Source organism: Phlebotomus papatasi, chromosome 3, assembly GCF_024763615.1.
Source record: "Phlebotomus papatasi isolate M1 chromosome 3, Ppap_2.1, whole genome shotgun sequence".
NCBI lineage: Eukaryota > Metazoa > Arthropoda > Insecta > Diptera > Psychodidae > Phlebotomus > Phlebotomus papatasi.
The window spans coordinates 65,406,373-65,429,934 of NC_077224.1; the positions used below are offsets into that span (position 1 = coordinate 65,406,373).

A 23,562-nucleotide genomic window follows, 5' to 3' on the forward strand; every position below is an offset into this window, starting at 1 on the left:
TTTTACAAAATACCACCAGAATATAGCCATATTATGTTCATATATAGAGGTAGAAATACCTATAAAAGAGTCAGTATTTTTCAAACTGTATAAATAACAGAAAACTTTCAACATTGGGTCATTTACTAAGCTTAAAGCTTTTAGTGCAAAATTTTCGAAAATCCCATTCACTGCTTATATTATCATTTACATTCATCTAATATAAGAGCACCCCTAAAAAAATCCACCAAATACTTTACAAAGAGTCTGTTTATTTCCAACAATTTATTGGTTAATAACAATAAACTAATACTATTATTTTTATTATTTTTTTTTGGTTAAAGTCCAATAAAATTTAAGATAACATGATATCCAAAAAAATCATTCGGAAAATATGTTGCAAAACCAACTCTGTTCATTTCGTATTTTGAAGAGACGTAAAATTTGACATACTAAACAACTTCTACTAATAAAATATTTTAGGTCATGCCCGTATTATAAGTTTTTGAACACGAAACGATCAATTCAATTATGTGCAAAATGATAGCTGATACAATTAAAACAATAGACCGCACCCCCTTGAAAATAAAATTTTACATAATTCATCTGAGAATCTAATACAATCTGAGTTTATGAAGTGTTGAGCAGTGGAACAAATAATTTTATTAGAAGTGTAGTGTACAGAAAAAGAATTTATGTTACTACGCCCCCTCGTAAGACACTAGCCTTAGGAACCACACCCAATTGTCGTTTATTCTTTAAAAGATTCCTGATAAAATATAGTTAAAAGTGAAGAAAAAAGTAATTAAATAAATATAGATTCTCTGAAATCACGCCCACTGGAATTAACTATACAAATACAATTCTTCTGTACAATTCTTTTGTACAATTCTTCAGTGAGACAAAATAAAAAAAAAAACGAATTATTTCGACAAAAATCTCTCAATTTCGAATATTTTTTACAGTATGATGGAGTAAAAAGATTAAAATCTACAGTATAGCAATATTAAAATAATATTTCATACATAATCAATATCCATATACCTGATCCTGCTTTATTTTTCAGAAATTAATAACTCATATTGTAAATAAAATCAGCTAAATGACAATTATTTAAATTTTTATCTGTTAAAAGCATGTAGGGGAAAGTACTCTCCCTTCGAACGTTCATGCCTTCGAATAATGTGAATTTTCTTTTAGTTTTCATAAGAGACTTACATAATTCTTTTAAATATAAATTGGCTTATCATCAATTGTTGATAATCCCGTGATAATTTAGCGTAAATCTCTTACGAGAAACATAAGAAATTCACATTATTGGAAGGCAAGAACGTTCAAAAGGAGAGCATTTTCCCCTTTCTTTCATCATTTTATGAGTTTAAGTATAATTTATGCAATCAATTTAAATAGAACTCTTTCTATGAATTATTTGAAATTCACTTTAAATTTTAAATTTCTCATATTCTTTGATTTTTTTAAACCATTTTTTAGTCTTTTATAACACAAATTTTCATGAGGATCGAAAAATCATGCAAATAAAGTTTTTCATCAACATGTACCGTACCAGGACTTACGCAAAAAAATTAAAAATTGTTTGGAAATTGTATTGTACAAAAAAAGGAACCATTAATTCAAGAATTTTTTTTATGATCAAACTTGAAAATCACGCAAAAGACTCGTAAATTTCGGGAAAAAATGACCACTTCTAGAGAAGGTTCTATAATTATTTGCAAATAGTATAAATGAATTCTTTTGCTATCGTACACTGAGAAAAAAAAGAGAGTGCGATTAACTTTTTATCATCATAACTTTAACACTTTTTAGGTGTAAAAATATATCAACATTTTTAATGTTAATTTTACACCTTAGTAAGGGTAAAATTAACATGGAGAAGGGTAACTTTAACCCCCAATACACCTAAAATACCGATTTTGAATCAATACTGCAGGGTAAAATTAACATTTCCGGAATGTTATTTTAACTTTTTCGGATTTCTCTCACTCAGTGTACCACAAATAAAAAGCCAATTGAATAAAATTTGAGAAAATAAGTGCTCTAAGTAATATTAAAAAAACGAATACATAAAAATAAACGGTTCAAAAAATTTTTTACAAGACGTACAGAGTTAGTGCCCAAACGGCCCAAACGAAAGTGTACTCGTCGTTTGATTTCGGTTAAAGAACATGTGCAGAAGGATCTGTAAATCTGGAAAAATATTCTTCGAACAGATGTATTCCTATTCAGTATCTTTGAATGTGGCATAGCAAAACATTACTTGTCAATCATTGATCTATTATTGGATCTCAGGTATTACAAACCAATTTATTTATAAGGGTATCTTTAGAAAAGTCATGTAATGTTATGTCGAAAAGAATTTTCTTTCGGTTTTTAAGTTTTAAGGAAAAGTATTGCTCCCAAACATACTGCCAAGATCTTTATAAAAATGGTTCAATCAAAACAAAATTGAGCTTCTGGAATAGCCTGGATGAACTAAGGATCATCTTGGGATAAATTGCTCAAATATGACTCATTTAGAACAGTTTTGAATATATATCCAAACTGGGTTCCGGTCAAAATTCCGAAAGCCAAAATCCCGAAAGCCAAAATTCCGAATGCCAAAATCCCGAAAGCCAAAATCCTGAATGGGCCAAAATCCCGAAAGCCAAAATACCGAATTATTAAAAGTGATAGCTACTTCCACGATTGCACCCACGCTCTTCTTCGGGAAATCTTCTCGGTCTTGGGAAATTATTCTAAACATTTTCTTCCATACAATTTCATCCCTTTCAGGATTTTGAACATGCGAGATTTAGGCTTTCGGGATATATTCACAAATAAAACAATGTTCCTAATAAGAATTTAGACCAACTCACAGTAGAACAAATCTATAATAAACTTACAAAATAACCATAGTTCTACCCCAAAATCTTAATAATTCATAAAATTTAGAAAATTTGTTATACTTTCTCACTCAGTGCCTGTTTTGCCTTCGGGTGGTAACCACAGAAAATACACTGATAATTTAATCAGTACGTTACATTGTATAAAATAAAACATCATAAAATTTTAATTTATATTGAATTTTATATACGCAATTTTGACATTTTTTCTTTCAAAGATCACCAATTGATTAGGATGACAAAACAGGTTTGAGACTCCAATGGAATATTCTCTTATTCGAAGTTAAAAGCCTTTTGCTATAAAACTGTGCATAGTGAAGGGTGGTTCAGTTTCACACAGATAAACTTTTTATTTATCAACACTCATTTGCCATACCAATATGAGCCACATTCAAATGAATTAAACCCGGTCAGTTTCCTTTAGACATTGGCTATCTAAATATATATTGCACAATTGATAATCATTTATTATCCCAAAAATGTATATCTTTGAAAATAATGCATTCGTGAAACTGCCCCATCTTCCCCTGCAGAAGTTGCCTGAATGCTCTCTGACAAACAAATGTTTAGTAATTAAAACAAATAAACAAAAAATGAAATGAATGCAAAAAATAATTTTAAAATAATAATAATAATTTTGTGGTGGTAAATATATGAAAATAATCTCTCCAGAGTGTAATGGTTAATGCTATTATTGTTAGGACGTCATTTTAAATTTATGTATGAGGCCCTAGATTTTGCAATGAATATTTCATCTCTGGTTGAAATGTTAAACATTTTAATAGTCCCTTATTAATTAGTCACAACCACACTTTCATAAACTATTATTGCGTCGAAAAATAGCTATGAAAAATTAATTGCGTCCGTTTCAGCAAATTTTAGCGCAATTTTTATGAAATAATTTGATATTTCAAGAATAATAAAACATATTCTCATCAGTTTTATTTAATTTAATTGATTTTGTTCCGAACTTATAATTTGGACATTTAATTAGTGCTTTTTTCTTAAACAGTTTAACAAGTTAAAATAAATGCAGAATAATGTGAAAAAAAATTATAAGTTGGTTGACCCTTGGACGTTCTTCGTGGGCAATTGTACTGAAAATTTATTACTTGTACTTTATATATTGAAGAAAGTAGCTCCCATTACGAAAATGCTGGGAATGCTTGAAGGGAAATTTTCCAGGAAAAATTATTCAATACTTGCCTCGTACGTTTTGTCCGAACAAATTGTATATACTGGGTTTCGCCTTTCTCCACTTTTTTACCCTAAGATTTTTTTCTATTTAGGTTAGTTTAATGGCAGAAATAATTCGTCAGAGTCTGAAAATGAATAACTTTCCTTGTATATTGGGAGCTTTGTATTATATAGAGTAATAAAAGCTTTAATGCTCCCACAGCAATATAATGCTTTCCCCCAGTGTTTTTTTTTCTGGAAGGATCTCCTCACCATTCCTCTGCCACATCAGGAGTAAAATCCAACTCTGAAATTTCGATTGTAGCCACGTCCCATTTGTTCCATTGCAATTAAATTGATTTCACGGCACAGTGCTTCGTTTCCTTTAATTGATTGATTTCATGATGAGTGTTTTTGCATTTTCCATGTAGCGTGAGAAGGCTCAAGCAGGGAATTTTGCACAATTCCCATAACTTTACCCTAAAGCTAAAGCTTTCATCCCCCAAACCGCTCTTGTACCACTTTTCAGGCGATTGATTTAAAGCTCTGAGATTCCCTAGAATGCTATAAATGGTCTAAACACTGAAATGAATACAATTGAACTCTAATTAGATTTAGAAAAATACTTAAGAAGAGAGAAATTTTTGATTTTATAAAATAAAAACACGTTTGCCGTTATACGCTTCAGTAGATTTGTAAATCAGTATTGATTTTAGTTACCGTACTTTGGTTAAATCGTATCAGGGTATTATTTAATAAATATTTAATAAAAACTGTTCAAAACTTTTTTGTTTGTCTTTCAATGTATTTATTTTTTTTGTTTTTCAAAATTATTTGAAATATTTTACATACGATACATTGTTATACGATTTTTCGCATATACATATCTAGAGAAAACTGGGTTTTAACATGATGTAAATTAGATAGACAAAACAATTGTGAATCTAAATAAAATAATTGTAAGGACTTAGATATATGCGAAAAAATCATACATCAATGAAGCCCTATAGCCCAAAGTAGCCCCACCTCTCCCTAAATCTCTAATCGATACATAAAGCCAGATTAATTTTTTCGAAGATGAACGTTTCTTTCAAATGCTTTTAATGCACATTAAGAATAAACAGAACACTGTTTAAACAATGATTCAATTCATTCCTGTTTAAAACTATTCATTCTAAAGGAGAATGGTAAAATCCGATCCAGAAATCGCCACGAACCTCCGACATGAGAGAAATCCAAAAAAGTTAAAATAACACTACGCAAATGTTACTTTTACCCTACGGATTTGTCCGCAATCGGTGTAAATACTACCATCTCCAAATGTATTAAGGGTTAAAGTTACCCTTTTCATGTTAATTTGACCCCTAAAAAGGTGTAAAAGTAACATGAAAAAATGTAAATATATTTTTACGCTTAAAAAATGTATGTTACGATAAAAAAAATTTAATTGTCAAGGGGGGAGATATTTGAGTGAAGATGTGTACACCACTTCCAGGCACTTCCACGATTTGTATGGAAGAGACCTTCGCACTTTCAGAACTTCGCAACACTCTCGAAAATAATGGAATACTTCCAGCACTTCTTGTACTTCATGCACTTCTTATACTTAGAAATGAATGATTTATTTATTATGATGAAAAATCTAATTAAGAAAATTCTAAAAAAAAATCTCAAGAAATTTATTTTTTACACATATTTTTTTTTTAATTTTTTTTTTAATTTGAATTTCTATCAAATCAACATATTTTGAATTTTCCTAAGAAGCTGTGAAGCTACTTTTGGAAAAATACGTATTGTCGTATGTAATTATTGAAACTGTGCTGGAAAGTCTGTCACATTTTATTGAACTTGATTCTCTCTCTGGTTTCAAAATCCTTTAAAATTAAAACATTTTGCACTCTTGGGAAAAGTTTTAGATGATTGCTAATCAACTTTTGCAACAAGCTTTTCTATTTTTTCCAGGATCTTTTTCGCTATTGTTGTATTAGATCAATTCCTCATCACCTGTCGCCAATCGATCCGCAAAAAAGATTTTTTTTATCGCAACATATCAGGAGAAAAATGGCCACAATCGTAAAGTTATGCTTTTTCTTTGAGTGCAAGAATGTGGCACTTACGTGCCGAGCTTTTAAACACATCCAAGCCTTTTTGCATAGCGATATACGATCTAATTATTGTTTTCCGACATTTTAACAGTTTCTTCAATTGCTATCCACAAATTTTCTTCTACTAGGATTCTCACAATATTGGCATCAATATTAGAGACCCTTTAAAATGAATTTGATATTTCGAAGAATAAATCCCTATTTCTAAATTTTCAAAGCCACTTTTCAATAATCCTTAGAGCAAGGACGAAATCTAAATAAACCTCCAAAATATTTCTTTAATGCAAGTACATCACTTCGATCTTTCCAAAATTAGTCTAGCATTACATATTACAAATGCACCTTTTCGTTCCTCATTTTGTAATAGTCCTCAAAAGATATTTTATTTGAGATGTTTTATAACAATTTTTAAGTTATTAGGGGAAAGTAGGCATGGTTCGTACACAGTGAACTTTCAAACGATGCGAATTTTCTCTTTGGTTGTAAAAAGCTAGTTCGTCATTTCTTAGCCATAAGATAGATAATTATTAACCTCATGAAAAGAGATGACAAATGGTAAACATAGCTCACTGTGTGCGAACCATGCCTACATTCCCCTACATTGAAATGTACAATTTTGAGCCATTTCTATATACTCATAATCAAATCTGCGAAAAGTATTTTGAGAAAACTTCACTGCAATTCGAGGATATAAACTATAATAGGATTATAAAAGAAAAATTATAATGCCACATACTAATAATTGAAAATCTTTTAAAGTGCCTTAGATCTTTAGGACATCAGGACTCCATGAAACCTTAAAAATGGTGATAAAATCGAAAATGGACATTCAAAAATGTAAGGTATAAATGTTTTAAAATCCGCTTTTTCTATTTTTGTAATCCTTTAATGAGTTGTAGATAATTTCGATATTGAAAGAAAGGAAATCACAAAGAAATCTATAGGTACCTAAGCTGTTAAAGACCCTTGAAGGAGCTAATGTAGAATATTTAAATCATAAATGTATCATAAATTTAAAAAAAAAAACATTTAATCAGAAATAAGAAAATTTGTGTTATGTCTAAAATCCGTTCTATATTGCTATAATGCTTTCTTTAAAGCACAATACCTAAAAATAAAAAACAAGATATTTTTCCGAGTGATTTCAATCGATTCTCACAAAGTCATTTGCCTCTTGAGCCCTAAAGCGCTTGCAAAATACCATTATGGTGACGTTATTAGGGGAAAAAGTACCATTTATTAGCAAATATTCCACACGACCATTAGACCAAATGACTCTTAACACATTCTTTGTCGCTGCTTTAGCTTTTCTAAAAGCACCATTTCGTGCAGCAAAAAAAAGCTGCATTCTACATTTAAATGCAATCACAAATTGCACCACAAAAATTTCACCTACGCCCTTAACTCTCCTAACACGGTGAGCATTTTTTTTTCTTCATCCCTTTCAACACAATAAAAAGTTTATCTTGACAAATTTGTGAATGATATAGCCCCATTGCATGATTGCGGTGTTGGGTGGAAAGTCACAACTTGACTTGTACGATATATTGCATTTTATTTTTGTGCAAACAATAAATGTTTATGGTTTGAAAATATGCACACAAGCATCTCCTCATGCTACGATCCATAGAGCAGCAAATCATTAGAGTTTATTTTCTCTGTTTTGCTCCTAATTTCACGATCTGACAGTAATTTTTTGTGAAAAAAAACTCGTGATGTGTTCAGAAAAAAATTATACATCACTTGGCTAAATTATTGTGCATAAACAAAAAAAGAGATATCATTTGTGTCGTGTTATGTCTCATAAATTCACATGAAAATTTGCAGAGCGTTTGCTGTAGAATATTTGATGCGATTGAAATCAGTATGAATTTGCCCACTCTCGTTATTACATTGATAAAGTAGTACATAATATCAATTAATATTTATAATATATTGACTTTCACTAAACAACATCTATATATCGATCATAAATTATTAGATTTTACGAAAATTGCAAAGTATTTTTCGTAATAGTACTCAATCATATCAATCGCACGATAATGAAGACTTTAAGGTATTAAATTAAAAATTCTGTGAAAATATATAATATACACTGAGAGATATCCGACAAAGTTAAAATAACATTCCGGGAATGTTAATTTTACCCTGAAGTTTTGATCCGAAATCGGTGTTAATATTAGACTTTTTAGGTGTATTAGGGGTTAAAGGTACCCTTCATCATGTTAATTTTACCCTTCATAAGGTGTAAAATTAACATTAAAAAATGTTGATATATTTTTACACCTAAAATGTGTTAAAGTTACGAGGAAAAAAAGTTAATCGCACACTCTTTTTTTCTCAGTGTATTATACACAGAAAAATATTATTTTGTAAAATTGTTCGTAAATATTTGTGAATTTCTACTGAGGACTGACGAAATGCTTGTAAATCGTATAACCCACTAAAAAGTTTGTAAATGTTTGAATTTTTCCCACAGACCAGGAGCACTTAACAAACATTTTTTGTTCTTTTACAAACATTTGTTTGTACATTTTTTTGTTTGGCAAAAATGAGAAAATTTTACGCATATATGTTTTTGTTTGGGAGCATTTACGAACAAATGTTTGTAAGAGAATAGAAAACTGTGTAGTAGGACTGTTGAGCCTAGAGGGTTAGATGAAGAAAGCCTGTCCTGACGAAGACTCTTCTAAGCCAACGGCACCAATCACTGTTCAGCTGGGGTGGTAACTTTGAGGGGTGTTATAACGACGGCTAATTTCAAGTTGCGATATCGTTATAATTCTGCTAGGTGGAGTTGAAAGTGCTCGACTAGTTATTCCTAAAGCCCAATTGAATAAGCTCCTTAGTCGATCTACAACAGTGAAGCGAGCAGGACGCCAGATTCATGGCTCTCTTTTAATGGGCAATGGGGGCTCACTCCCGAAGACAAGCGATGAAGGGTGCTCCAGCATGTTCAGGTGTAAGACCCGTAGTAATCTTGCTATAAATGCTTGTTAATTGCTCATGTTCCAAACAACGTTTGTGGGAAAAATACAAACTTTTTAGTGAGTTATACGATTTACGAGAATTTCGCTAGTACCTAGTAGGGATTCACAAAACATTTTTACGAAATATTTTTTTTCTGTGTAGAAACATTCTTTCCATACAGAACTAGATCTTGAAATATTCGAAAATCTATTTGAAGATCCAAAAAAGAGACTTTTTTACTTCTTAATACTTTCGCAACGTGGCGGAAGTCACATCCTGTTCGAATTTCGAAGTGCTCAAGTGTCAAAATGTGACGGTCTTCACATTGTTGTGAGGAAAAAAAAACAGAACAACGACGTTTACTATTCCTGCACCAGTATTTAAACACTCTATAATCACTGAGTAACTCTTTTTAGTGTGATATTTGATAAATTTTCCCTACCTTCTTCTACAATTTAGTAAGAAAATTCGAAATTGAATTTGAATTCTTCGAACTTCAACGACTTTTCGTGCAAATACACTTCCATTTACCTTTTATCCAAGACACTATTGGACAATCAAAATCTGCTTCTGTTTGGGCTCATTACATCCTTCTGATAGTACTTCTGCATTTTCACAATTTGTATGAAAAATCTTGAATATTACCACTCTCATCAGCATTATCTGTCACTTATAATTAAAATACTTTGAGAAAAGGCCTGAAAAAACGTCCCAGGCTTTGTGAAGTCCCCGAACTCGTAAGTTATAACTCAAAAAAGCTTTCGCATCATTTTCTCTTTACCTGTTCTCAAACTACTTGAACCAATTCATACATCACTTAAAAGATCACACAAAATAGTTTTAAGAGCAAGGCAAATTGTTTTCGGACCAAAGTTACTTATCGATTCATAACCGTTTATTAAAGGTTCACAACCGATTTGAACCAATTTTCAAATCACTAAAAATATTGTATAAAATATCTTAGGAGTAATGTAATAATTGAAATTCTGTTGAAAATTAGTTATCGATTATGAACCAGTTCGTTACCGTTAAATTAAATTCCTACATGGCATTTAAAATGCTCTTTCCTTATATTTGAGTTTTGGGCTTGACCTAAAGAAAGCTTCTATTAAAAAGACCACGCATCTCATCTAAACATTGAAAAAAGTAAAAAATATTTCAATGTACTAATTTAGGGTAAATGTAAGAAAAATAAAACAGTCTCGCGCAGTCTTCAGGAACCACATTCAATTCTAGGAATTTGTACCTACGCAGAAATAAAATATGTTAAATTCGCTGTGTGTTAATTGCGGTAAGTTGTTGTATTTATGTACAGAGGGTTTAGTTTAGAAATTAATTAGCCAGGGGAGTGATAAATATACAGTCAAATCCCCAATCCTACAGAAAGAGTAGCGTAGAAAGAGGAAAAATTCCCATCTATAAGATTGAACTCGTATCTTCTCGGTATGTAGGTAATTAAAATTTTCTTTAAACTCTTCTCCTCTTATTTAAATATTAATAAACCATTAAATTATTTTTGAAGTATTTTCAAAGATACAGCAACGAAAGCGAAGCAGCGTCGACCAGAATTGTAAGGACTACGTCAAATATCCAAAGCTCAAAGCGCTCAAAGCACATTTTTTTCATTCCCCATTTTATCCGAAATTCATACTCATAAGTTATTTCGGACAATGTTTTGAGTGTTCCATAAATCGTTTCAATTTTTTTTTAATTTCTATCTGTAATTTCTATCATGTAATTTTTATCTGAAAATCAATTTTATTACTCTTTAAACTATTTTGGGGGATCTTTTGAGGAATGAATTGGTTAAAACACAAAATGATGCGAAGGTACTTTTGAGGTGTAGCATCTCAGTTACGTGTTTGAGAACTTCGCAAAGCCTGGAACGCTTTGCCACCATTATACAATTTTTCGAATTAGCAAGAAATATTAAAGGAAAAACTTATTGAGCGAATGAAACGAATCAAACGAATAAAGGCTTATTCTCCTCAGAATTAAATTACCTTCTAGTGGTATTAAATGAAGTGTTGAAAACCTATTATTGAAAAGTTCGAATTTCACGATTTTCGTCGGATTTTCTTAGTTTAAATATAAAATAACCAATCTGAATATTGACAATTTTTTAGTTTTTTTTTTAAGCAAGAACTAGGTGCTGCACTAATGCACATTTTTCATCAATTAGGGAATTCTACGACGAGGCGCACCAGTGAATTACCCATTAGTCTATTATTTCGTATTCTTTAAGGGGTTACATGGGTCTCTCAGGTCAAAAAATAGGCCTTTTTTCTGATAATAATTTATTGTGTCGAAAATATTTTAGAAATTCCAACTTTTGGGATATGAAAAAGTAACTATAGGGCCGGAGGAACGTCTGTTCGACAGGGAACCCCTATTGACACTTTTGTCAAAATGTTGAAAATTATTTAATATATCTAGAAAAATATAAGTATTATAATGTTTTTTCTGTAATAATAACTTTTACTATAAACAGAAATGTTCAATTTCCATATCAAAAATGGTACAGAGTAGGGTGTCAATAGGTGCTGACACGAGTTCTTAAAGTGTCAATAGACGTTCCTTTCACCCTAGAACAAAATTTAAAAAAAAAATTGAAAAATTTAGAAAATTCGACCGTTGCGTTGGTAGCTGATTTTCGGAACCATTCCTAAAAAAAAACAGACCTTGCGGTAGGCAGGATTTCTCCCAGTAGGTTCATCTGCAATCAAAAAACCAAATATACCCTGTTAGAGGATTAGATGGACCCTTGGATGAACGAATGATTTTTGAAGAAAACAAAATTTGGATTTTTGGTAAAAGTTTTTACAAAAAAGTATCAACTTTACCCTATTTTTCAACACATTTTGTATTGTAAAAATGATTTTGATTAAAGGAAGTGCAAATCATTCGTTCAAACAGTAGATAATACTTCTCAAAACAAGTATGCAAAATTTCAGAAAGGTCGGTTCAGTAGACTCTGAGTAATCTTAACTACCGCATTGTAGAACATATTAATAAAATAAAAAAAAATGATTTTTTGACCTGAGAGATACATGTAACCTCTTAATTAATTTTATTACTTTAATTATAAACATTTGTTGTGGTGTGGCCTACCTGCAACAATTAATATATTTATCCCTGAATCGTCGCCGAAACGGTGTTCGAGTATAGATGATTGGGATGCCAATTGAGGAGTGGTTTGCACTAAGAATACACACTGTTAGAGCTAATTCACAAGATATATTTTCTCAGTAATTTCTGGAGCACATAAATGGCGTGACTAATCACAAAGACAATCGTATAGCAAGTGACGCTTTAAGAGCGCGGAAGGGTCATGTGACCGTGATGGCGTCAGGCATGGCTTACGCCATCTGTCGTTGGGTCGATACCCAACACCTCCCCCCTTGAAGAAGCTGGAGCCTGCGGGATCCTGCGTGGAAGCCGGGAACGAAGTCGTGGAGGAGATGAGCGTGTCGGAAGCCTAGGGTTCCGATATGGCTGACGACTTCGCCGCATGGGAACATTGGAAGATTCCTGAGATGTCCCGTCAGCAGAGGAGTCTGCTGATTGATTTCCATCGTCGTAGTCGAAAGGGATGGAGACTTGTTGACCTTCAACCAGAGAGGGATCATCAGCTGATTCGTTTGTATCTGAGTAGCGTTTGCGGAGTTGATTAACATGGCTGCGAATCAGTCTGGAACATCCTCTCGGCAAAAGGATTGAGACGTTGTACATAACGTTCCCACGTTTCTCGATGATCACACCGGGTGCCCAAAATGAGTGATTGCCACGGAAGCATTTTGCCAATACCTCCTCCCCTCGAACGAATGAACGACTTTTGGTCCCATGTTTCTTGTTGTATTGATTTTCCATGGCCGTGTTTCTCTCAATTGGATCATTCTCCATAGGTTGAGTCAGAGAAAGTGTCGTTCGAAGTGGTCGTGACATCATGAGTTCTGCTGGAGAACTGCCGTTGAACGTATTTGGGTTGGGTGTACAGCGGTAGGACATCAAGAATTTTGTGAGGGCTGTCTGTGTGTTGCCAATGCCAGACAGCTTGGAGAGAGAACGCTTCAAGGTGTCCACGAAACGTTCTGCCAGGCCATTGCTTTGTGGATGAAATGGCGCTGTCGTGATGTGGGTGATACCTCGCTCGCGGCAGAATTCAGAGAATTCAGCACTGGTGAATTGGGTACCATTGTCTGTTACGATGGTCTCCATGAAACCAAAACGTGAGCAGGCATCCGAGATTTTGCTGATGGTGGCCAATGATGTAGTGGTAGTTGTCATGTATACTTCAGGCCATTTTGTGTATGCATCTACCAAGACAAGGAACCACTGTCCATCAATTGGTCCAGCGTAGTCGGCATGTACTCTCTGCCATGGCCTTGATGTGAGAGGCCATGAGGATAGGTCGCATTTTGTCGGATTTTTGGCAGCAGCAGCACAGGAAGAACAAGATTTGACCAAGTTCTCAATATCAGAATCCATATGTGGCCAGAAAACGTACGAGCGGGCAAGACTCTTCATACGATTTATTCCTGGATGAGCGTCATGTAGCTGCTTGAGAATTGCGTTTCTGAAAATTGGTGGTATGACAATGCGATCTCTGTAGACTATACAAGAATGTATGAGTGTTAGAGAGTCTCTGATTTTGTAGTAGTTTGCCACTTCCGGTGAGAAATCAGCTGTAGAGCGAGGCCATCCATGCCGGATGTAGTTGGAGACTTCTTGTAGAGTCGGAGTAGAAAGAGTGGCAGTCTCAATCTTCTTGAAGGTCACCGGTAAGCGTTTGTTCACGTCACTGATGAGAATGTTGTCCACGATCTCGTCATCTCGGACTTGGGCAATGATGAAGTCCTCGTTGCTTGACTTTTGTTGCTCAATCAAACGACTAAGAACATCAGCTCCACCAAACTCATTTGTTGGGACATATTCAATGTTAAAATCATATGCCAACAGAATGAGAGCCCAGCGTTGAAGCCGGTTGGCGGTGTGGATGGGCACTCCCTTCTTCGAGCCAAAAATTGATAGTAGGGGCTTGTGGTCCGTCTGAAGAGTAAATTTTCTCCCATAGATGTAGGTGTGAAACTTCTGAACAGCATAAACCAGTCCAAGACCCTCCTTGTCAATTTGTGAATAGTTTTTCTCGGCTTTGGTAAGAGTGCGAGAAGCATGATAAAATGCCTTGAGCTGCCCATTTTCCATGGTATGGTATGCTACGCAACCAATACCCGTCTCACTGGCGTCTGCAGCGATTGTGATAGGAAGGGAAGGATTGTAATGTGTGAGAAGGAGATTTGAGGATAGGATTTCTTTGACCTTGATGAAAGCCTTTTGACACTGTGGCGTCCAATTCCAATCTCCAACGTCCTTCTGCAGCATTTTGTCCAGTGGAGCCCGGATGGTGCTGAGAGACTTCACGAACCGTGAATAAAACGTGACGGCCCCGAGGAAAGATCTGAGTTGTGCAATATTTGACGGAGCTGGCATACTGATAATTGCATCAATTTTTCCTGGATCCGGGCGCTGTCCTTTGGCATCGAGAATGAAGCCAAGGAAGCGTACTTCCTTTTGAAAAAAATTGCATTTTTCCAATTTGACACGGAAGTCGTACTCACTGAGTCGTCGAAACACTTGCAAGAGTGTCTGATGATGCTCCTCTTTGGTCTTTGATGCGATGAGAACGTCATCAAAATAGGCATGAACCCCATTGATGCCAGCCAGCATGGTATCAATGAGCTGTTGGAAAATTCCAGGTGCCGATTTTACCCCAGGACAGAGGCGATTGAATGTGAAGAGACCTCTGTGGGTGTTAATCGTGAGGAGTTTCTTCGATTCTTCATCCATTTCGATCTGCAGATATGCATCTGAGAGATCTATTTGGCTGAATACTGAGCAAGTTGACAGTGTTGCGAAAATTTGGTCAGGGGTAGGGATAGGATAGTGATGGGATTCGAGATTATTGTTGAGCCCGGTGGAATAATCAGCACAGATTCGGATGGAACCATTGGGTTTACGGGCTACAACGATAGGAGCTGCATACTCACTGTGATCTACAGGAGAAATGATGTCCAGATTCTGCAATCTCTGAAGTTCCTCATCCACCAAATCCGTGACATGGTATGGTACAGGGCGTTTGGGTCTGAACACTGGAACTGTTGAAGGCTTCAGCTGAAGATGCGCCTGTCCCTTGGTGCATTTTCCCATTGTAGATGAGAAAACAGATGGGAAAGTTGTTTTGAGTGATGTGACAATGTCTTTTTCGGAAACTGAGTTTACACTGCAAAGTGAAGAAATGGTTTTTCCCCAGAGGTTGAATAAATTGATCCATTCAACACCAAAAAGGTTAATGTTGACATCAGTGACAAGACATCTGGCCCTTTGAATGTCCCCTTTGAAGTCAACCGTGCAGAAAAACTCGCCATCCATAGGAATGTGATTTCCCTGGGCATCAGAAGCTGTAGAGGGAGTCTCTGACAGAACTGGTGATCCAAGATGTCTCCAGACATCCTTGGAGATAATTGTCACATCTGATCCTGTGTCGAAAAGCAACTTCACAGATTTCCCATTCATTACCACCTCAATGTATCTTTTTGCCTGACTGTTTGTAACAGTGTGGTGAACACTGACAGGATTGACATTCGATTTCGAAGAGTGTATTTGTTTTTGTTTTGACTGGGACTTGGAACTCGAGGAGTTCTTTTGGGAATTGTTCTGGGAACAATACCCTTCCTTGTGGCCCACCCTGGAGCAATCCTTACAGGTGTGCTTTGAGTAATTACACTGTTTGACAAAGTGCAATCCACCACAGAACCAACAAGGAGATTTTGGCTGCTGAGTAGGCTGTGTTTGTGAGTTACGCCCGGATTGTTGAGACTTTGAGTTTGAAGAATTCCCCTTTTTAGGTTTTCCCTGACGCTGAACAAAATGAACACCCTGCGTAGTGTCTTTGAGCTCAAAATCAGCACTCTCAGTCTTCAAGTTGGTAAGACGTGTTGCTTCACTGGCCATAAAGGACAATGTGAGTGTCTCAGGCTTCTCCACTTCCAGTTTATGAAGAAGTCGTGTTCGCACATCAGAATCATTCTTGCTTTTGAGGCTTAGAATAAAAACAAGACACTTGAAGTGCTCTGGCGTAAGCTCTCCCAGCTTAAACTCTTCACAAATCTTGTTGATGACAGTCGAATGTGTCTGAAAGTCATCCGTCTCTTTCTTCTGTATTTGGAGGCATCTCCAGCGGGTGTGAAAAAGTGATTCCCGGCGGCCAAAAAGGTCTTTTAGCCGTGCAACTGTCTCATCAAACGTGAAATCTCGTGGAGCTTTTGGAAGAAGAGAATTCACATAACCCTCATGCCCTTGAGGGTTGAGCTTCCTGAGGAGAAGACGAACTCGGGCAGAGTCGTCGAGAGATTTTGCATCTTCACGGAAAATGTCCTCATGAAGTGAAAACCATGCGTCGAAGGTGACGCCGTTGTCCGGATCGTAGACGAACGTCTGAATCGAAGGCGCAAGAGCCTCAATGGTGAGTTCTGGACGATCTGGTTGGTTGGATCTTGCCTCAAGTTGAGCAAGCCGTTTTTGTTGGTCCTCAAGGAGCTTCTGAGTTGCACTGAGGATGCTAAGAAGAGAGATATTGTCTTCTTTTTGAGTAGCCATTGTCACATGTGCCCGTTTGTGAGGTTAGGGTGAAACTATTGGATAAGTTTCCCGGAATGCGTATTTCTCTAGATGCGGCTTCTGGAAATTCAGTTGTTGGGGCTTTTCCTCACTTCCCGTCAAGTTGTTGTGGGGCTTCCTCACCTCTCGTCGCCAGTTGTTGTGGTGTGGCCTACCTGCAACAATTAATATATTTATCCCTGAATCGTCGCCAGTTGTTGTGGTGTGGCCTACCTGCAACAATTAATATATTTATCCCTGAATCGTCGCCGAAACGGTGTTCGAGTATAGATGATTGGGATGCCAATTGAGGAGTGGTTTGCACTAAGAATACACACTGTTAGAGCTAATTCACAAGATATATTTTCTCAGTAATTTCTGGAGCACATAAATGGCGTGACTAATCACAAAGACAATCGTATAGCAAGTGACGCTTTAAGAGCGCGGAAGGGTCATGTGACCGTGATGGCGTCAGGCATGGCTTACGCCATCTGTCGTTGGGTCGATACCCAACAACATTATACTAAAAATTTGAAGAACTTAGATGTTTCTTTGTCTTCCAACAAAAATTATGAAAACCATTTCCTTTTTTCTGCCTCCCTAATTCAAGCTATGCGCACTCTTAATACTTGGAAATTTAAAACGGTTCTTAAAGACAAATCATCTAAATTTGAAGCACTGGTCTCTTTTATCTTGGCAAATAATGAATAACTCTTTCTACTGACAAAATTTAGTTATTTTTCACATCTAAACATGGAGAAAAAAACCTACCTAACAAAAGCATAAAAAATATCATTCACATAAAAATCTATTCTATTGCGTTAGCAAATTTCAGTGCTGTGAATATCATTGGGAAATACAGAACTTAATTTTCAATGTAGAGTTTCTGCACAAAACAGGCATTTCATAAGTTTCTGAATAAAAATAAATATTTTATACCACATTCAATGCATGGGAAACTCAAGTGAAAGCTTAAATGAAAATATTGGCTTGTTATTCGACGTATCTCTTCCCTTTCAAACTGCCATTTGAAAAATTTAATTCAACAGAGCTATTTTACTCGTGAAGCACTCAATTGTTGACGGAAAAACAGTTGAAAAAAGTCTAACATATTCGTTCATTGGATGTTATCAATCAGTTTAACGAGCAAATATGATGAAATAGTGACATTTTTGTGAGCCTTCCAAATGGATACGAAAAAAAAAATTGTGGCAGTTTGGAACATATCGCTCAAAAGCACCCCTTCCTTCTAGCGATAAATCTACATACACAAAGTACTTTAACGCCCTAGTCATCAGTCATAAATAAAAGTATTTATTGTAGCAAACAAATGCAATAAATTTTGACTTTGCAAATCTCATCAGATATAGTGGAAAATGCTATAGTAGTGCAAGAGTGGAATGTGCACTGTTGGAGAGAATATTTTGGGCAGGGGGATTATATTCCATTTTACTCAACAAACAGCCATTTCTTTATGCTAATAGACAGTGCTATGCATTATGGTAATATTAATAGTGATATATGAAGAGGAATGAGAACAGTCCCAATTAGCTCTTGTTGTTTATAATACAACATACCATCTCGCATGCAAAATTATGAGCAACCACTTGAGGGTGGGATAGACTGTGGTGTCCTTACCAACATCACTTTTACCATGAGCTTTAAGCTCTTGAAAATCAATTTTCCATATGCATTCCATCCAGCTGAGAAATGATGAGGGGTAGAGTATAGCAATTAGTCACATCAATCATAATTCTCATACAGCCCTTATTTTATGTGAATGAAAATTTCCAAGGTAAATGTGCTAGGTCATCATTCTAGGCTTTCTCAACTTCCTTCAGAATGCAGATGGATTTGGCATTTTACCGAAAACAAGCAACACATGTTCTACTCCCCTGCTTGTTGAGAATTTCAATAAATATGTCATATATGAATTCGGGGGGGGGGGATGTTGATGCAGTGTTTACCAGATGTTCTCACCCTAATTTCTCAAAATACTGACTGAAGTTCAACAATCAGTGTCCATCAAAGAGGACGTGAACTAATTATAGAGTTCCTCACTTTCTCAATTTTTAATAATTGTCTCAGATGTACAGCAATTATTCTTCTGAAACACTTATTTATAAAATACAGCAGATCCTAATGGAAGGGAGAATGTCTTATAATTTAACAATCTAGTGATAAACTCAGAGCTCACAAGAGCTCTGATTCTTTCATTAAAAAATAAGTTGGTGTTAAAAAATTAAAGCAAAAAGTGAATATGCTGTTCCAATGAAAAATGAGCATGTTTTTAACATTTTACTGTTCCCAAGCGCTTCTACAATATCGTCTTTTCTTTGTGTTGGTTCCTGTCCCGACTGTTTTCCACCAGTTCTAATCGTGTTCGAAAACCACCAAAAATCGTGACAGAAACCAACACAAAGATAAGTCGTTTATGTTGAAGCACTTGAGAACAGTAAAGAAATACATGCTCAATTTTCAATGGAATAGCATTCTAATGAAGTTAGTCTAATTAAAAATGAACATGTTTTTTCACTATAATGGTCCTAAAGTACTCCTACATAATTGACTTCTGTTTGTATTGGTTCATATCGTGACTGTTTGGTGGTATTATAACACGGCTAGAACTGAGCAAAACAGTCAAGACAGGAACCAACGCAAAAAAGTCGATATTGCAGTAGCATTTGAGAACAGTAAAGTAAATTCTAAGAAAAATAGTTTCATTTTTCATTGGAATAGCACCAATAGCTACTGCTTTTAAACCATCTGTCTTCAATGTTGCTCTATCAAAGCATAGGAGTGGTGCATATATGGTACACCAATTACTACAAACAAAAATTGAGACATGATTTTATAAAATAAGCAACAGAATATGAGAAAAAACGAAATTATTTTTCTAAAATTTTACAAATAGAAAACTTTCATAAGTGCAGACAAGAAAAATTATGAATATAATTAATTTTATACTAAATAGCGTAGTATATACGCTAAAAATTACAGAACATTTCCAAAGTATAAGTTTCCAAGTACGATAACTCGTAAGAAAATTGCACAATTTTTTAGGTTAATCATAGTTTTTTAGGATCAATATTAAAAATATTGTCTTCTTGTAATTATAAATAAAATTCGGTCAATTGTGTACAAAATTGGTCAAGAAAATTGTGTACAAAATTTTGGCCAGCTTGCAATTTCGACCAGCTTGCAATTTCGGCCAGCTTGCAATTTCAGCCACGTGTTTTTTTCTCAAATTTCCACGAATTTTTAGTTCTTGCATACTCTAGAGATTACAATATCAATCAGTATCAGTCAATACAATACAAATAAAAACAAAAAAAATATGCATCGAAGAACAAGATGATGTGAGAAAGCCTTTGAAAAAATTCTGGAAGGGCAAAGAACTATGAGAATCAAGGTCGCCGAAATATAACCCAAAGCTATGTCTATATTTTTATTCATTTTTAAATATATAGGGTGACTGTGCCAAGTTTCAAATGTAATATTTTTAATGAAAATTGAATATTTTTGTTACTCTTTAAAAGGAGTGTTACTTGGAACCTTGTAGACAGTTTATCATCTTTATTTTCTCTAAAATCATTCTTAATATATTTTAAAATGAATAAAAATGTAGACATAGCATTGGTGCTCTATTTCGGCCACCTTCATTCTCATAGTTCCTTGCCCTTCCAGAATTCTTTTAATGTCTTTTTTAGATCATCTTGCTCGTCGAAGCAACATTTTTTGTTATTTTTTTGCATTGTTCAATCTCAAGAGAATGCAGAAACTAAAAATTCATGGAAATTCGAGGAACAAAAAATATGGCCGAAATTACAAGCTGGCCGGAATATGGCACACTTACCCTAAAGGAATGATTTTAGAAAAAAAACAAAACCGATTAACTATCTACAAGATATTCATAGTTATAAACAAAGTTAAAAGTTTGCGTTTTTCTTTCAAGTGATCGTAAAGTGTATAATATTTTACTAACCACAAATGATTTAACTATTATATTAACCTTAAATTTATTAAAGAAAGCATTCGAAATCAATTAAATATCAGGAAATAATTTTTGAATTACTAACATTTTGAAGAGAACAAGTTATATGTGATTCAATCGCGGTTATATAGAAAGAGAACAAAGACTCAATTCGAAAAATAAAATCCAAAAATTATAGTGGTAAACCGGAAAAGAAAGAAAATATTGAAGAATACTTCTGATAGCTTTATTAAATACAAGATAGGTAATAATAAAATTACTTATATCGGATATAGTGATGAAGGGGTTGCATTGGTGAATTTCTCTAATTACAAGGGACAAATTGTAGAACTTGAAATGCTGAAATGTCGAAAATTAAAGAGAGTTTGAATGTGGGAATTATTGATAGTTACATATTACAAGTCTATGTAAAGTGGGGGTCCAAAACACAGAGAACAGACAGCCAATCAATCACAATGACGGCATGAACACACAATATAAACGCGATATTGATGATGATATAAATCACGGTATTCGTGCAAATGCAAACTTCTCCAATGATGTCATCGTCAATGGCATCAAATTGTCATAAATTTGGTTGTTTCTTGTGCCAAAATCAAGGGCAAACTATACTGAATTTGCGAGGATACAAATCAAAGAGGCGCATTAAATTTGGGTCATCACTCAAAATTTCACATCTTTTGTGCTTTCAGGACGCCCACAGCCGGCTGTTCGGTGGCTCGTGAATGGAATTCTCGTGGACGATCAGTATGAGCAGAATTCTGGTGATGTCATTGAAAATCGCCTTCTCTGGCCTGGAGTTCAAAGAACGGATTTAAATTCAGTCTTCACATGTCAAGCTGTTAACACAAAATTGGTAGAAGCCAAAGAGAGGAGCTTTGTACTGGATTTACTGCGTAAGTATATATACATATTCATGATGTAATTGTTGCAAATTTCACAGATAACCTTAACATCGTAACTCTCTCCCGTTTGAACTGTTAATGATTTGTGTCGGGTTTGCCTTTTTAATTTTATTTATTAAAAGGATTTTAGATCCTATTCAAGACATAGTACTCTATCCAACTCTATCCTTATCTTATCTTTTAATAATATTTTGCTAATCTCGTTAATTCAAATACAGAATTTACAGACTTTACTAACAGTACACCAACCATATTGGAAGATTTTCAAGATTCGCATTCACTCTGCCTTAGAACACTTCATATTTTCATCATATTTTCTTAATGAATCTGACTTAATTTATTTCAGGAAATATGTGAATTAACATTAGCCATTAAAATATATTACCATTAGGTTTGATTCATTAAAGAATAGAGGAAAAATATGTTATATTTATTTATTGAAGAAAATTTTTCAAACAGTAAGAGATACTAGGCAACAAATTACAATACGTTATGTCTTCTGAAAAGCAAACATAAACAGTTGCTGGTAAAGAAAAAATTTAACTTTACAAAAATGTTTTACTAGAATAAGGCAAAATGAACTTATTCTAAAGAACAAACAAATATGATAACTATTATTTTCAACGAGAAATCCTAAAATCGTCAAGTAGTGGAAATCACATGTATAAATAAAAAAAAATTAAATAAGCAGATAAATAAATAAATACAATATAATAAAATGAGAATCAGAAATTTTTACTGCATTAAAATAGTGAAATATTTTGAGAAATATTATTTTATTGCTGACATACATTTTAATACTAATAAATTGCAAACATTTATACAAAATCAGGATAATTTGACTTTATTTAGTCAGAAATACCAAAAAAACGTCCATTTTCAATTTGCAAATATATCAATTGTTAGCAAGCAATTAAACCATTTTGACAAAAAATAAAAAAAACCAAAAATATTTTAAATCATAAGAATAAAGATTCTACTTTCACATATTCATGTGTTTTAAATTAAAATGATTAATTTTAAGTAACTTTGTGTCATAATTTTATAAAACTGAGTTTTTTAATTTAGATCGGGAACTAATATACACGACGTACATTTACAAATGGCATAAAATCAAGCACCTAAAGTGTGGTAGAATTAAACAAAAAAAAATAGTTTTAATCAGAGAATAAATGAGAATTATTATGTAAGATAGTCCATAAAAACAGGTCGCAATATTGATTCCAAGGCAAGATCCACTAAATCCTTATGTGCTAGACAGACCTACGGCTTAAGCCGGGAGACAGCCTAACATAATTATAATCAAAATAAGGATTAGAATATATTCCCATCAGTTTCCCACTAACCCGTCTCTCTGATTAAGCCGTAAGTCTGTGTAGAACAAGAACATTACATCCTAAGATGGAATCAATCCCAAAAAGGCGTTGAATCAAACATAAAACGGGGTGGAACAAGTCGCAAAATGATATAAAAACAAATCCAAAAAAGTGATAAAACCATCCTTAATTAATTTGTCGAGTATTATGTAAAGTATAATGCCCAAGACACAATTACGACTAAAGTCTAGAGACGACTAAGCTCGTTCATAGCCAGTCAGTTCCTGACACACAAAAAATTATCTAAAATTAAATTATTATTAATTCTAAAATTAAATTATTTGTAAATTTATATGTCTGTTCAAGTGCAATAATTATTCTTAATCACATTCATTTGTTAGGTGGACGATATCTCGCGACTTGAGCCAATTAAGGCGATTTTAGTGAATAATTTTAAAGGGATGTCTCCGGTGATTGCCAGTGAATAATGTTAGTCGCCCTAAAATGAAAACATTTTTTCGGTTTTGCCCAGAGCTTTCGATCCTGATGGGGATCTTCTTC

The 23,562-nt window shown here is 34.2% G+C and overlaps 1 protein-coding gene across 1 annotated transcript in view; it reads left to right on the forward strand.

Moving 5' to 3' along the window:
- LOC129805226 (nephrin-like) overlaps positions 1-23,562 on the forward strand; it is a 164,904-nt gene that overhangs the window by 97,905 nt on the left and 43,437 nt on the right. Inside the window, exon 7 of the mRNA XM_055852999.1 lies at positions 21,473-21,676. Coding sequence (XP_055708974.1) covers positions 21,473-21,676 — 204 coding nt within the window. The remainder of the gene's footprint in view (positions 1-21,472; positions 21,677-23,562) is intronic.